General features: G+C 38.8%; 3 protein-coding genes across 3 annotated transcripts; 2 read left to right on the forward strand and 1 right to left on the reverse strand.

Moving 5' to 3' along the window:
- Window positions 1–1,553: 1,553 nt before the first annotated feature.
- Window positions 1,554–6,040, forward strand: LOC143181723 (protein takeout). The gene is made up of 5 exons (XM_076382274.1): window positions 1,554–1,951; window positions 3,001–3,134; window positions 4,466–4,638; window positions 4,883–5,091; window positions 5,395–6,040. Exons 1-5 carry the CDS (start codon window positions 1,696–1,698, stop codon window positions 5,544–5,546), a joined length of 924 nt encoding a protein of 307 aa, XP_076238389.1. The 5' UTR covers window positions 1,554–1,695; the 3' UTR covers window positions 5,547–6,040.
- Window positions 6,041–6,348: 308 nt separating this feature from the next.
- Window positions 6,349–9,892, reverse strand: LOC143181724 (circadian clock-controlled protein daywake). The gene is made up of 5 exons (XM_076382275.1): window positions 9,746–9,892; window positions 8,679–8,771; window positions 7,993–8,259; window positions 7,574–7,732; window positions 6,349–6,750 (listed from the first exon to the last, which is right to left on the reverse strand). The coding sequence occupies exons 1-5, from the start codon at window positions 9,822–9,824 to the stop codon at window positions 6,602–6,604; spliced, it is 747 nt and encodes a 248-aa protein (XP_076238390.1). The 5' UTR covers window positions 9,825–9,892; the 3' UTR covers window positions 6,349–6,601.
- A 5,073-nt stretch (window positions 9,893–14,965) lies between these two features.
- Archease (protein archease) lies at window positions 14,966–16,631 on the forward strand. Its single transcript, XM_076382075.1, has 4 exons — window positions 14,966–15,089; window positions 15,302–15,326; window positions 15,522–15,726; window positions 15,926–16,631. The coding sequence occupies exons 1-4, from the start codon at window positions 15,038–15,040 to the stop codon at window positions 16,109–16,111; spliced, it is 468 nt and encodes a 155-aa protein (XP_076238190.1). The 5' UTR covers window positions 14,966–15,037; the 3' UTR covers window positions 16,112–16,631.
- Window positions 16,632–17,104: the final 473 nt, after the last annotated feature.

Raw genomic sequence — 17,104 nt, forward strand, 5'->3', positions numbered from 1 at the left:
TTTCCTAGAGTTAAAATCATTAAATTGTATAAAATGAACAGGATTCTATAAATTCTTTATAATCTACTGAACACGATTCAGTACTAACTCTCATCGCTACAAGCTTTCCTTTCACATCGAATAAAAATATCTATTTTCCCAAGAAAGATGGCAAATCATGCACATGAATGAGCTCCACTTAATTAGTGTTCTAATTAAAGGATATCTATCCCTCGTCACGTTAACAATGTCTGTCACATGTTGCCTTTTATCACGCCAATCGAACATATCGTTAACCAACGTGAGACACAGAGTTAAGTAACGCTTTCAGAATAGCTAAATTTCGAGAAATAGGATGACGTAAATGCTGTTCAGGGAAAAAGGTGGGGAATTTCTGAAACCATCAGCTGTAAGATACAAATGTGCTACACGTGAGTCTGTTAATTGACCAAACACGTGTAGCATCTTCTGGAGCCCATTCCATGTGCTCGTTCTACCGAAAATGGCGTTGCGCAATATGGTGTTGCGCCTTAATTAGGGTCTAGTGTAAATTGCTGGTTACAGTAGTTGCCAGAAATGCCATATTGTAGTACATGTTTATTCCTTCATTTTCATGTGCCACCTACTATGGTACAGACATTTGCAACGTGCATATTCCTCAATGCTGCACAATCTTTTCTCAGAATCTCTTCTAACCTCAAGGATGCAGCATTGGCTGCTGTTTCACAAGAGTTTAATTATTCGTAAAGGGCAGGTTATTCATGATACGAGAAAAAATTACATTACAATAATCATAATTACATTACAAATGATCATTCTATCACTAAATAGCAATGCCGAAGTAATAACTCGATCACAAAAAAGTCACTAAAGTCACAACCAAAAATGTGACAATCTAAAATAAACAATTCCCTAGGAATTATTATCAACAACCAAGTGGATAGCATTCTTTTACTGTCAAATATAAGAATACTGTCCTATAGCACAGAGATGTCTTAGAAACATCGTTAAGAGATCCAGTAAAATTCTATCCATGTCCAACAACTTAACACGTCCTAAGACGTCTTTGAAGCGTTCGAAGTTACAAATCAGTGTGTCTTTAAGATGTCTTAAAAGACATTCACAAGACGAGTTAAAGACGTCCAAATTGCATCTATAAGACGTTCAAACCATAAAATAAACTTTTTTAAGATGTCCAAAATCGTAAGTCTTTAAGACGTCCATGTACCACGTCTTTAAAACGTCTTATGGACGTAAAACGTGCGCCCTCGGATGTTTTCAAAACGTCCAAATTACGCCATAAGACGTTCAGACATAAAATGAACATAAAATAGACGTCTTCAAGACGTCGTTTGTCATCTGCGCTAGTTTCCCCGTACACCAACAAGAATAACTTCCAAGATCCCTCGAGACTCCCCAATGTCTCAAAAACGTCCCTCGCCATCCCTCGCTGTCTCTCATATGAGACCTCCAACGCCAAACAAAATCGATACAAACCGTTCGTATAAAAATATCCGTCCCAGCGTGTCCCGAGCTGAACATAGGCATTTCAGTGGCGGCTTTCCAGTTTCGCCGACGCAAGGAAAAGATCTCGGAGTATCTAGGGTACTTTCGACGGTCTAGCCTAGGCGAGACTCGTCCGCCGGACGAAGAAGGCGCAGGTGCACGTTGCAGCAGTGAAAGTATTCGAGCGCAGTTACGATCTGGCATCTGTCAATGCCCTCTTGCATAGTCGACGTTGGTCTAGCGCCGCTGTTTCGTCGGGATCGGCGATTCGAAGTCGAAAGTGTCCTGGGTGGCTGTCGGCGAGCCTTCGCGTCAGAGAACAGCCGAGTCCTGACGAGGAGAGACACCCCTGCCGGAGAAGCACCTCGAAACAGCTCTGCACCAAAGGTCAAGATGATGGGACACCTGGTTGGCCTGTTGCTCTTAGTCGCCAGCAGCGCGGCAACCCTCTCTGCGGACTCCAACCGTGAGTAGTCTCGATTTTTCGACCTGTCTTCGATCGGTCTCTTGATCGCTTCCTGCTGGCTACAAGCAGAGTCTCAGAGTCAAGTTTGGTGGAAAATCGCGCGAGTGAAAGCCTAGGATTGGATCTTGGTGCTGAGCAGGAAGAGATCTCTCAGAGATTGGTTTCAGGTTCATTGTTTGTGCTCGAGGATTTTCGGTATGGATCGGGCTAGGGTGGATGCTGGTCTGAGGTTGGACTCGAAAGTGCTTAGAAATGTTACATAAATCTTTGATAAAGGGGTCAGTCATGGGAGTGCACTGAAGAAATTTCATTAGAATTTCTCAATGTGTGGTTAAGTGACAAGCTGCCGAACAAGTAGCTTTTCGTGCTAGCGCGGCTTCCGCTTGCTTCATGGCGATATCCGATTCGTGGGCTTGCGTCACTGTAATTGCCTTCGAGGGACTTTTCTAATGTTATTGTTAGGCTAAGTGGGAATCGAGAGGTTGGATGGAATTTGAAAGTTTTATGTGGTGTATTCATAGTTATTTTTTAACAGAACTTCAGATATATAAGCTTTGCATGATTCCATACACTTTTTCCAAACCACTAATTTTATTACTCCAAATTCATAGAAATAGTAATTTCCTGGAATTCAACTAGTCCACAAATGTTGCTTTTATAACTTATTCGTCTTCATATAATTTACTCGTTAAGAAATTGTTGCGAAATTTTGTTTTTTAATTGACGAAGCTCTTATATGGTCATTCTCGATGCTGCTATCTTCATCTCTCTAAACTCTGTTCTCTTTTAGATTACCATTGCCAGTGGCATTTTTTAACCTTGTCCTTTCTTTAGTAACAAATTTCCAGTTTTGAATTTTAGAAAGTAACCGTGAACTATACTGATATTTCCTTATTTTTAAAATTATTGTATTATATATATGCAAATGAAATATTCCGTACGATAAACTCAGCAGAATTTTTTATTAGTTTTATTATCAACTATAGAAGATATTCTTATAGAAATTATTTAGTTTGCCTCCGAATTACATTAACAATTTATTGTTATAGCTGAATACGTGAAACAATGCTCAAGAAGCGATCCAAAGCTGAAAACTTGTCTGATAAACGCACTCCACCACTTGAGACCGTACCTCAGCGTCGGGATACCGGAAATTGAGCTGCCTTCCGTCGAGCCCTTTCGCGTAAGCCATTTTGCTTTCTATAAATTATAACCTAACACTTCCTGGCTGGTTAACAAACTCAATTTCCCAATCTGTGCTTCTGTAAATTGTAGTTTAGATACTATTAATTTAAGTGCGGATTTACTACACTTTAAAACAGAAGTTCAAGGTATTAAATAAAGACTATTGATTTTAAGTACACAACCTTGGAATTTATGTAGGGGTGTTATAATAAGCGAACGCAGTTTCTAGTATTTTATAAATGAAAGCATGAAGGCTCAGTTCTTCATTGACTCTACTATTTATAACTAATTTTTCTGGGATTAGGTCATCAGGACTAAATCAGAGGCCATTTATAGGTTATATGATATGTATATACAGATTAAAAGATCAAGTTTATAACATGTAGTTAAATACCATTTTGTTCTTGAAAACTGAAAAATCGTCAATACTAAATGGAAAACGTTCAGAATCCTGTGTAATTCTTAATTATATAATTTCTATAACTTCTAACATTTTTATTCGCACGTATTGTTAATGGATTGGCGAGATTTTCCCAAGTAAAATGAGCCCAAACACGATACAAATCGGAGTAATATATGACCTAACCCAGACCTGACCCAGACCTAACACAAGCCTGACTCGATCCTAACGTGGGCTCAATTTGTTCTATTTGAAGCGGGTTCGAATTCATTGTACTCGGAATAACCTCGCTAATTCAATGATAATACTCTGAAACCGATTTGACCTAGCTCTGGCCTAACCCAGACCTAACCCAGATTTAGCCTGATGTAATTTTGCCAAATATATGTCGTGTTTAGGCTCATTTTACTCAGGAAAACCTGGCCATTTCACTGGTACTGCTTCTATTTTAATCGTACCTAACTCATGCCTAACATAGACCTAACTTAAACCTAAACCTGTTCTATTTGTGTCGTGTTTGGGCTCGTTTTACTCGGAAGAATCTCGTCAATCGATTGATAGTACTTTTAACTGAATCTAATCTATTTTGGACCTGAAATAACCTAATATTTACCTAATCTTGTTCTACTTATGTCGTGTTTGGACACATGTTGCTCGAAGGGCACCTGGCTAATCCACTGACATTACTTCTAGCCAGATCTAACCTAACCAAGACCTAGTGTTATCCAACCTCAGTTTAACCTTGCCTAGTTTTCGTCGTATGCGGGCAAATTTTCTCGAGAAAGCCTCACTAATCCACTGGTACTACTTCCAACGTACCTGACCTAACCCAAATCTAACTAGACAAGTGAAATGACAAAAGATTATTTCAATAATCAATTGAATGAAGTATAGGACAAGTCGTTAACGTCCAATTCTGCTTCCAACAGATGGACGAGCTGACTCTGTCCCTGACAGGTGGTACAAACGGTTACAAGGTTCAACTGCGCGAGCTGTACGTAAGGGGAGCGAGCAACTTCACCGTTGAGGATATTAAACTCGGCTCACCCTTCGAAGCTATTATACGAATGCCAGCCCTTATCTTGGACGCGCATTATTCCAGGTTTGCTTTCATGATCAAAAGCCCCCTGCTCTCCTTCAGATTCGTGGAGACACTTGATGCTGCAAGATCCAACGAGAATATCGTGCATGCGCAATTTAGCATCACAAAGTTTCACTCTTTTAGAAGTACGATGCTAGGAGTACACTTGCTAGAATAGTTATTAGAAACGAGTTTTCCTAGGCTTTCTATTGAAGTCTCACCAGCAATACATTTGCTTCATTCTTATTTCGATTTAATTCGCCAGTTCAGGGGTACTGATTATACTACCAGCAAGTGGCAATGGAACGTTTCACGCCAGATTCGACGATCTCAAGGCTCTAGTCAAGGGTACAGTCTCGACAAAACAGAGGGATGGGAAGACGTACCTTAATGTTGAAAATCTGGACGTCGACCTGGACGTGAAAACTGTGCAGATGAGAGTGCGCAAGTTTTTCAACAATAATCGGATACTTAGTAAGTTGTATAATGTTTGAAAAATCTTCCTAATCTTATAGACATGTTGCCATAATTCCTCACTTGATACTATAGTTAAGTATTTATATTTGAAAATTTTATGCAATCATTTTTTAAACAAAATTGATTGAGAATCTATGTTATTTTATATAATAAATTAATATATCGCCTTATTTTTTAGATTCATTTGGAACTTAAATTATTATTTATCTAAAATTTTTTCTTTTCAGTCTTTTATTTAACTAGGACTAATAAAAAAAGGATGTAATATAAACAATGTACATGTTATATTTATTTTTATAGCCGAGGCAATTAATCTGTTCCTCCGAGAAAATGGTCAGGAGGTCTTGAAAGTGATGGAACCGCAGCTGAACAGGAAGCTGTCCGTACTATTTGCTGGCATCGTCAATCAGTTGTTACGTCATGTGCCAGTCGAAGTATTTTTGCTACCTTGAACGTATTATTTCCTTCTTTGTTTTGTTGTTAGCCGTCTACATATATATTAAACAAAAACCAAGCGTCGCCAATTAGGAAACTCTAAGATTGTAAATAGTATTGCGGCATGCTAATGAATCATATCACTTGGGTCATATCATAGGAGGATAAATCACATGGCGAAAGAACTTCTCACTTGTTACTTAAAAAATGTTGTGTTAGTAATGCTATCGTAACGAATAATTGTAGGTATAAATCATAGAAAACATATACTTGTATATGTTCTTAATCTCTATATTTTTTTATTTTACCTTGTGTAAGAACCACTTATGCAACGATAGCAACGTTAACAAATTGCAAGAAGGAAACAAAAGAGTTTTATACATTGTAGTTACCACTATTAGTTACCATAGACATTATTTCATTATTTTGTCAAGTTCAAAGTTTATATAAATCTTTATTAATTTTCTTAATTGTAAAAAATGTCGTGAGTTATTAAAAAAACTTCAGCGTATGTATTTTTTAGATCAAGAGGAATTGAAATGTCTTTTACAGTTTTGTAATGAGAGATTTCGTTTTTGAGATACGAAGATAGATAGAACTGCGTCGCTGCGCGCATGAGCAGCGAACTTTTAAGTTGCGCGCTCTGGAAATGGCGGGCTTTTCAAATTTAATCCATATTTTAAAAGGGAAGCCTTCAATCAAAAAACTATAAAAGACTTTTTGATTTTCTTACTACCTATAATTTTAAGATTCCTTAATACTTCAGCTAAACAGTAGCTAACAATGAAATAATTGAAATCATTAACAATAGAAAATTGGTACTTGTAACTTTTTACATTTATTTACATCACTCTCGTTCAATAACAACAGGCAACAATTCATGCAGAAAGCTACATTGCATCTGTCCATTACGAAATGCGATTTTATTGAATTTCTTGGCGTTAGTATCGCATTTTGTCCTTCACTATCAGTTCTTCTGTCCCAACGTTAAGCTCATATTAACTGTTTAAAATCCTCTCTCCTCGGCTCTTCCTCGATTCGCTTCTAATGATTTGCTATAGATTAGCTTTTCTCAAGGGAACAATGTTGAGAACGGTATCTTGGAGAAGAAACGATTGACGAACTCGGTAAAGTGAGAGTCCCAAATTTGCAACATCTGGGGCATCATTCCGCGGTATATTATTGGCCAGTACTCGTTGGCGAAGACCAAAGCAGCACGATCTAAAAAAAATATTATAAATTAATTTATTACACATTTCAAGATAATGAACTATAAAACGAGAAAAGACTGTCAAATAATTTTTCTATTTTTGAATTCGAGGTGACATAAAAGTTCATTTAGTACCGCATTTAATGACTGCTAATTCTGAAGATATAAGCAAACACTACAAAATAATTGCCCAAGAAAATACTATCTAACATACGCAATTTTGGATAAGGTATAATTATTCCACTATCCTAAGAGTCGGTAAGACAAACACATGTGTTAACTATAATTGTCGACGTAATGCTGAATACGACCTCTGAAGTAAGAAATCACGTAATAAGACAAGAATATTGCATTAGGAGAAATGAACGTGGTTACGAAGACAAAGGTATGAGCGTAACAAATCACGGATCTACCAATTACGTACTACTAATTGAGTGCTAGACTCTCTGGAAATGGTACTGTCTCAAGCCTCCTTGCATTCGCGGTAACAAGGTATTGTGTAATAGTGATATGTCGAAGTGATGTCATTGAACTGATGGCAATTAGCGATCAATTATTTTCTAGGATTATATCGTATCACGCTCGTCCTATTTTTATATCAAACAAACACGTTATTTCTACAAATATCCCTTATCCCTATTTTCTACTAGGACTCTAACTAGTATATAGAACTACTACAGGGTGATCAGTTTAACTGGAAACTTTTCGAGCGTTAGCAGCATTTATTATAAATGCTGTAGCATTTCTGCCACCACTCATTAGAGGGTTTCCAGTTAAATTGATCACCCTGTAGTTGTTTGTGTTTGAACTTTAACATAAGATCGGCACACTTACTCAGTTCATCATTTCCATTAAAGAGATCACTGAACCAGATTTTCATGCTGCCAACATTTGGTGCTATATTGAAGTGCTCGACCACCCATCTGTCGTTGACTACGTGTCCAGTAATGTCCCACGTGATCCTGAGGTCCTCCATGCTGACATTGAAGAATCCTGTTGAACATAGCATAAGAAATAAACATTATCTCCATTCACGGAGTGGAAACTTCCCTTAATTAAACTACAAACAGTAATGACTGCTATTATTTACTCGACTCACGGTAATCAATTCAAATTTACTACTTCGTGTGATTAGTAATTGCAAGTATGATGAAGCTGAATGCATCTCGGATAAAATAGTTATCTCTTGCGGTCGTCATTAGCATTTTTCTCATTTTTCGAATTCTTCTTTTTCGACATGAATCGAGGCATACCTTTTCCGCCTACTCTGAAGCTGCCCAAAGAGCCCTCAGCTTTGTAGTCGCCCTCGCAGAGTACCTTAGGGATCTCCAGGTCTATTTCCAGCCGGAAGAAGTCGCCTGACATTTCCGGTTTCACGGATAAGAAACGAGCTTTCGCGAGACCATACGTTTGGACATCTTTGGCGGTCACTTTTCCTCGGAGTTCGCCATTCCCAAATTCACTCGTGTGTTGGTCGAGGTAGAAGGGATCTAGGGCTGGCAAATCCAACTCGGGAATCCCTGTTACGAATTAATATTTAAATATTCATTTTTCTTCGAATATTTAAGAATAATTATTTTTTATGAAAAATACATCACAACTCCATTTCTTAAGTTTTAAGATAAAGGTTAGGGACGTCGAGATGATCGCCATCATGGTGGTTAAAGGGACTTAAAGCTTATAAAAAATACTTTTGGAAGATAACATCTTTTTTATCGATTTTTGGACAGTATTAATGCAAAATAAGTGCATCATGAGATGACAGATTTTTTTAAATAATACACAGTTGAGTAAGGTAATGATTATGGGAAAGGGGTGTGATTGTGAAAATACTCAAAGTGTTTGAATTTTGTCACGCATTTATGGAACGAAATCTGTGCACAGAAAATAATTGAAGAATTTCATGTCAATTTCACTGATAAAATTTAAACAAATATACCTTGCACAAATGTGGGCCATGATTCTTGAATAGCAAGCCTCAAGCAAGAGGAGAAGTCACTGGAGTCCTTGTTGCAGGTCTTCACTGTTTTGGCTAAAAAAAGGGTATCCAACATAAAACACTGTAAAAATTTATAACAAAAACACTCAATGAATAATAATTCACAAACTTCGCAAAAATTCAGGACACCTGCACTTCGAAACGTCTCGCACTAACTTTCTAGTTTGCTGGTTCACCAGAACCAATGATTAGAGACTTTTACTACTTCTAACGGGGGGAAACGACTAATCGTCAATCAGTTATCGCGAAACAACAAATTTGGTCAGTAGCACTTCTGGCGCAACTGGATTGGGAAACCTGTTCCACAGAAATGCGAATTATCAAGTGAAAAAGTAGAATGAAATTTAGAATGAATCTCTCCTTTTGGACGTAGGATTGTATAAAAGACAGAAATTCATGTTATATTTCTTCTCTCAGCTGTGGGACTCTTAGGTACATTTTGCTACTCCCAAAGCCTCAAGCCTTATCTCTACAACCCACAATAATTCAAAAAGAAAAAGACTCTAATGTCTCCAAATTCATCAGTGATGCTATAAAACACAATTAATTAAAATTCAGCAAAAATTCAGTCTTCCCTCCAAAACTCTACAAGAACTCAAACACCACCCACTCCAACATTCCTTTCCCCAGAGCTTCATTAAATCCCAACTCATTTCCTACAGACAGTCCTTCCCCAAAATTGAATACACTACCTTGCACAAGTATTTAGACACATTTAAAATTCATGAAATACTCTCATCAACATTTGTAAACCTCATATAATCATCTCAGATGATATTTGTAGCCAAAACTATATCATAGTGTTTTACTTGATGTATTCTATATATTGCAATAACGTGGAAGTGTCCAAATACTTATGAAGGTGAGCTGAGGTTTGTAGCCAAAACTATATAATAAAGTCTCATTTGGTGTATTTTATATATTGCAATAACGTGGAAGTGTCCAAACACTTATGCACAGTAGTATATTCACCAAAAGCAAGGTGTACAAGCTTCCAAGGAACTTACGAAGCTGATAATCCCCAGCAGCGAGGGTGGCACAGCATAGAGCGACACAAACGGCGACGACGGTGGCGCGGAACGACATCCTGCTCGGTTAAAAATCTTCCCAGCTAGCCTCGCCAATTATAAGCGGTCCGTTTATATAGTTTCCAGCTCCAAGGACTCAAGCAAAGCTACGTTGCAAAATTGCATGTCATTAAAGCGCGCCAACACGTGAGAGGCGAGAAGCGGCAGCACGCCGTGGCTGGTGCACCAGGTGCTCGCCTCGCTGAAACTCGGCCGAGCTGAGAATTCCGTTGAACGAGCATTACGCGAGCCGCTCTTCTTTTGTTGGGCACGACACCTTCTGCCACGGACGCAGACGCCAGCCAGGGCAGCCTGCCGATCTCTCCTCGCTTTTCTGTCACTGGATCGGCATCCCGGGCTCGGCCCGCGCGCAACGTCATTTTTCACTCCCTTGGCCGCTCGTCCATGTTCCCAGAACCGCTGTCGGAATAATTTCCACGCTTGTTTACCTTCTATCACTTCTGCGACGATTATTTTTGTCGCCACGCGGTATCTCACTCGATCGGAGCGCGTTAATTAAGCGGATCGGCGCTGGGAAGCTGACCGAGCTGGACGCTAGTCGAATGCTGCTCGGTATAAGCTCGTCGCTGCTCTGACGAAATTACTGCATTCATGATAGAAGTACTGTAGGTGACACTATTGGACAAAAGTCTGTGGTTGGAAGGCAAAACAACCTAACAAGGGGAGCCCAATGGTATCCTAGGTAGCAAACGATGTCTTCAAGTCTATTTTATGTCTATTTTATGTCTATTTTATGTCTATTTTATGCCTGACCGTCTTACGACTTAATTAGGATATCTTAAAAACATCTAACAGCATACGTCTTAAGAACTTGAGAAATTTACGTCCATAAGACGTCTTAAAGACACACTACATGGACGTCTTAATGACGTTCATTTTCTGTCTGAACGTCTTATAGACGTAATTTGGACGTTTTTAAGTTGTCTTATGAATGTCTTTCAAGACGTCCTAAAGACATACTGCTTTGTGGCATCAGACGTCTCAGAGACGTCTTCTGAACATTTTCAGAATTTTACTGAATGTCTTTAAGATGTTTTTAAGACATTTCTGTGCTATATGAGATGGAAATCGCTTTTAAGATAATACTGGGTATAATTTGTAGTAAACACATAGTGCATTTAGAGTCTCATATCATTCGTCAAAATGAGCTTTTGTTCTCGAGAAATTTCACTTTAAAGTTTTATTATAACTACAGGGAATGTTGTGCATAAACACTGTGGTTACATCATTACGTATATATTTTTTGAAGAAAAACTAGTTGAAGAATTCCGTACAACTATTGGGATGATACATATCAAAAAAGTATGAAAAATAAATAAATTCTCGGAACATCATGCACACGTCACAAATGCTAAATTTTCGTCACATTCACGAATTTTACGTGATTTTGGAAAACAAACTTGATTTATATTTTTGAAACCCGACACAAAACTTTTTTCTACGTGCCCCAAACATCATTGGAACAACGCGTCTACTAACAAAGCGTCTACTTCATAAACGAAAATAGATAAGATATATGTTTATATGACTTTTTTTCATTGTTTTTAAGCATACAATCATCTCCAGAAGTGGGTTTCACAGGTTATGAAACACCCTGTATATCATCACAATTGCAATAAATATGTAAGTGGCCTTATTAAGTAGACCATTAACTGCAAAATTACTGTAGAATTTTCAGTTCTTGTTCTTCAGAAAGATAAAAATGAAAGCAATTAAAGTAGTCTTCAAGAAGAGGAATAATGACGAGCTCATAAGGAAAAAATTGATACTCCACGAAAATAAAATTTTCATGCATGATGGAGTCTTCCTAACCTCCGCCTGTTTAATGACGCATAATGGGCTGTTCACAGTCATGCGACCAAAGTTACCTGATACCTAATTATTCGTGAACGATAACACGAAATTACGCCGCGATCGTGATACCCGAGTACGAAGGGGTATTTCAAAGGCAACGACCATAAAGTGACTCATAGATTTGCTGGCATACTTTGGGATACTAATTAGGAAACACTCTGCTGACCTTGTTTTCCTTCAATTTCGAAAATAAGAATCGATTCCCGCCAAAGTGGCTTATCCAGCGATAAATTCCTAAGCAGTCAACCGAAAATTGCATTCACGTAAATACCACTGAAGTCCCCATAGACTACACTTTTAAAGCAAAAATCACTCAGAATATAAATAGGCAGCATTATGTTTTTGCAACTCCAAGTCGACACCTCTGCATTACTTCAGAATCCAGCAATGTAAAAAGAGATATTAAAATTGAATGAATTTTTTCCAAGTCACTCAGTCGTCGCTACCGCCGAAGTGAGTACATGTTTCTGCTTCTTTATTAACAATGCTACTATGATACCAATCACTCTTTTGTAACGTTAGTGCCAGCGTCGCTGAAGATTCAGCAAACAATGCTGGAAGACTGCCGACTCGAAATAAGATCATCAGGATGCACGTGGTTTTCCATATCACGTGCCCGAGTAAAAGTGGGCATCCGTGACCTTGTGACCTTGCCAAGTATCTGCGACGTTCGCCGTTGAAAACGATACTGTAAACAGCCGACGAGCCGCCCTTGCGAACCTCGTACGGTACCGTATACGCGGCTTTATGTAACAGGGATTACAGGCCGTCGAAGTGGACGCCCTTGGATCACATCGCGTCGATATGAGAAACTAGTTTTCATCAAGACGACGCGGCTGACAAAGAAAAACGGACAACGAAACTGTACTACATACATGCCTGATCAGCCTGACTCTCACTCCGTTTCGTCCGATCGGCACAGTTAATCGGACAAAGGACTCCGTGGCTGATGGCGAGTCTGAGCGTTGACGAAACCGGCCTGAGATCTCAGATCGAGGTAGATCGTTCCTCGTTTTTACTCTCGACAGTGTCCGATGTTCGGTGCAGGCGGATGCACGTGTGACCTGTTGCCACAATAGGATATACTGGACACAATCTTTACACTGTTTAGGCTTCAAACTTGCTTGGTATACTGGTACTTGTCCATATTTCTGTGACCATACCTAATTATGTGACTTGGGATTAAAATTATTTATAAAAGCAGAACTTTCATACTTTCATTAAGTTTACTTATTGACATGTGAGATTAAAAAAAGGTATTGCAGTTCAATAAAATTTTTTTTAAAATGATTCCAGTTCGAAGGTACAGAAATATGGAGAAATATTCTAACGGAGATTTCAATTTGTACAAAATTCTCTGGTTTGTTAACGTGACACTTGTCAATGTTAAGGAATTTTAAAAAATTTTTTATATTCCTTTACTCTTGGAAATTTATCTATATATATTGGGCAAAATGACGTGAGTCACATTTTGAAAAAATTGGTTTAAAAATAGGACTTAGTTGAGTCTCTAAGGACTTATTTGACTGCAGCAGATTGATTTAAAGGAACTCTTTCCTTGAGGAACGAGATTGCTATAAGGTGCATGACCATAACTAAGATTAGGAATTTCGAACTTTAATATTTCGAAAATAGAAGTATTTGAATTATGTCGTTTTGACTTTCAGCTACGAATAGATTCTGTATTGAGATTGTGTGAAAGTTGATACGTGTTGGAGATTTATTTTGCACAAGTGTTGCTGGAATGATTGCCAATTTTAAATATTGGTTACTGATAACTATCATGGTGGTAAATATTTTAAGGTTTCAAAAAGTCAAGAAGTTTTTGTTCTGTTATTTTATGAAGTTTCATAAGTACAGAATATTTTAGTAATAGTATTTTTTGAACTACATGGAGTTACAATGTAGAGAATGACTGTATATTCTTTTGTATATCACTTTCTTCTTATTCTATTTGTCACTCTTTCTTTGCTAATCCTCTGTTTATCAATCGTTATCGTATCTAAATTTAGATTAGGTTTCCTGTAACTATACTTATCATAATACTTCATTGAATTGAGTGTACTGATGCTTTCAAGGTTAGGTTAGACCTCCCATACAGTATGCTTATCATTCTACATCACGTGATCTATATAATAGAATAGTAGAATTGAAAATCTATCAAAAAATACGCAAGAAACGAATAAAAAAAGTAATATCATCATATTTCCTAAAATCTCATTAATAAATTACGTAACATAATCCTCCAATCACGTGAGTAAACGTACTATTTTTAATTATCAATGTTTGGTATCTCAAGCACCGAAGACCTTGTGCTTCTACGACTTCTACTTCTTAGTCCAGCATGAAATGATATTTGCTTCACCAACTTTGCATCTTTGCATATCATTAGACCGAGCAGCAGCCTATGAGCATTTTTCCTGGACTAATTATCGGAATAAAATTGCTCGATAGTAATGTCTGCTATGTTAGTGATAACGTCTGCGATCAATATTTAAGCGCAGAGACCCTGCTCTCCATTCGATTTTCCATTTTTTGAAAAACCAGTAGCCTGCGCCTCATGCTTGTTCAGAAGACAAATATGTAGGTCTCTTGGTTAGCATTTACAGACTGCTTACGCGGTCCACCGCTCACTGGACCGGTGATTGTTGCTATCATGGAAACTAATGCGCACAAATGACACAAGCTCGAAATCTTTGTGCTCGGTTGCGTATGCACCTGCACAGCGATTTGCAAACACTTCGATAACCTGCATTTTGGTGGGGGACGATGCAAGTGCAACGATTGCAATTGGTTCCAGTTGAAGCCTCTTACGTGAACTGAGGACTCTGAAATATTGACTCTATTTTCAATCGTAGCTAAAAGCAACACTGAATTTAAATATTCCTTACATAGTTACACAGATACGTCATTGTAGTTAGGTTATTACGTTTCTACTCCAAATAAACAATCTTTTAAATTTAGAAATTAAAAAATTTGGAAACTTTATATCTCAACAATTTTAATTGATTCCAAATCACCTTTGTCTTGAATTTCCCTCCATTTATAGAAAGGTTTGGCAAATTTGTAATAAAAAATGGAAATCCAGCTTCTCGAATAATATTCCTTCATTAATCATAATCCAAATTGAATTAATAATCATTATAAAAGACATTAACACTTATTTCTCCAAATATTTTTTAACTTTTATTTTATTAACAGTGCTCGGTTGATAAAGCAGTTACAAATCCTTCCTTCTATGTGACGCCATCTACGTAGTACGCTAGGTCGCACGTAAAGCGGTACCGCCATTGATTAAACCTGTCACAGAATCAGCTGATCGGTTATTCACTTACGTGAAATCAGCTGTGCGCAATCATGGACGAACTGACCGAAGAGGATTTTGCGATACCTCCAGTTAAATACGAATGTGAGTAACTAAATGACTTCGTATACATTCCAGTACACTAAATTCATGAAATAGAGGGCTTAACTATGCCAAAATACTCCAACCGGCAGCCGGTGCGCCACCGTACTGGCATCCATTTTGCCACACGTGTAGCCGATAACTCCAAAACCTTAATTCCTTTTCTCCATACAAAATAAACTATATCGATAACACACTAACATTCTCTTTTCCAGATCTGGACCACACGGCTGATGTACAGTAAGTACCACGCTCTCAAATTCTCCTGCATCAAGGTTAATGCGTTTCAGTGGTTAGCTCGCAGATAACCTACAAATCGCAAAGTGGAACGGTGAATCATTACTATCAAGTAGAAAAGAAGAGATATCCACTGATAAATCGTTTTACTAATACCCAATCATCGAAACTCATACTATAATTCAGAATTCGTCGCAGGTTGCACGCATGGGGCGACACCCTGGAGGAGGCCTTCGAGCAGTGCGCGGTGGCCATGTTTGGGTACATGACGGATTTAGAGCGGGTTCAAATGACACAGCTACACTACATAGAGGCCGAGGGTCATGATCTGGAAAGCCTCCTCTTTCACTTCCTCGACGAACTGCTCTTCATGTTTAGCGCTGAACCGTTCATCGTCGCGAAGGTACATCACGCGAGCCCTGGGTGAACTTTTGCAGAAGCATTCACTCCAAACACATCTCCTTATCAAAGCACGTGCTATCCCTTCAGTACCCTTCATATTAACCATTCTTTAATACAGTTCCCTCAGCTGTTGGCTCAAATTTCAATCTCAAAGTACATCAAGGGTCCCCGTATGAAAAGTTGACGCTTTGTGTTATCAGAAAGTCAAGATCACCCAGTTCGACCACGAGAACTTCAAGATTTGCGCGAGGGCGTTGGGAGAAGAGTTCCAGATTGGCAAGCACACGCAGAATGCTGAAGTGAAAGCTATTACGTATTCGGCGATGCAAATACATGATCGGCCCCAATCGGAGCGCCCTGAGGTTTTCGTGATCGTAGACATATAGGCCTTTCGAGGGCCCCGGTCTCAGCGTGCCTCTTGATTCTTGGCGCGCCCTTAGACGTTGGCTTGGATTAATACTTCTGAACTCGAAAGTGGGGATGACCGCATGCGATATAGGAGCAAGGAAGGGAGGGTATGCCTCCCTTACGTCCTACATAGGGTACGATCCTTTTGTAGTTGCGTAGGGTTCAAATAAATACGTTACGAAGAAAACACCGGGCTCCCTTCTTGGCGACCTATCTCAGGTACGGGCCAAGTGGCTACGGAGCCCCGCGACTGTGGAACAAATTCGAACCGCCATGTGTACAATTCTACTAAACTTCATTTAATCGATACAAATATCCTTAATATTAATATACATATATGTAATATTACGTATAATATTTAAAATATTGAGAAGCACTGCAGTAATGCTTGACACTGTTTTTAACTGTTAAAAGAGTATAAGACATTGTATATTCTCAGAGTTGTATATTTTTGTATGTGTACAATAAAGATACATTGTTTTTATGTGCTCCCGCCAATGCAACTGCGTACGAGATAACGAGTAGACTAATGCATCGAGCATTAATCGAATAAAATTAAGATTTTAGTAATTACGTAGAAAATAAGTGACCGAGTCTGAAAAACATTCCAGCGAGAAATGGAGCGGGAAGGAAAGGTCGGACCTACTTTCGCACGTGCGAAGCGTACGGCCCTGCGCACAACACCCCTCCATCGTGAAGGAAGCGACGACCGCCCGCTTAGTTTCGGGCAAGAAACGACAGGCATCGGGATCCTCCCAATCATCGGAAGTGCTCGTGGTCGAGGGACGGGATTCGAAGAGTTTCGAAACCATATAAACCGTGAGTGCGTGTACGCGTCGATTTCCCTTTCGCCCCCTTTCCAGCGTGATAAGGCCCACGGTTAAAGGGACTCACTGCCAACATCAAGCGTGGACGTTGGTCCTTCAACCCGCACACCCCTGACCATGGCGGAGTGACACGGTAATAATCTT

This window comes from Calliopsis andreniformis, chromosome 7 (genome assembly GCF_051401765.1).
Source record: "Calliopsis andreniformis isolate RMS-2024a chromosome 7, iyCalAndr_principal, whole genome shotgun sequence".
Classification (NCBI taxonomy): domain Eukaryota; kingdom Metazoa; phylum Arthropoda; class Insecta; order Hymenoptera; family Andrenidae; genus Calliopsis; species Calliopsis andreniformis.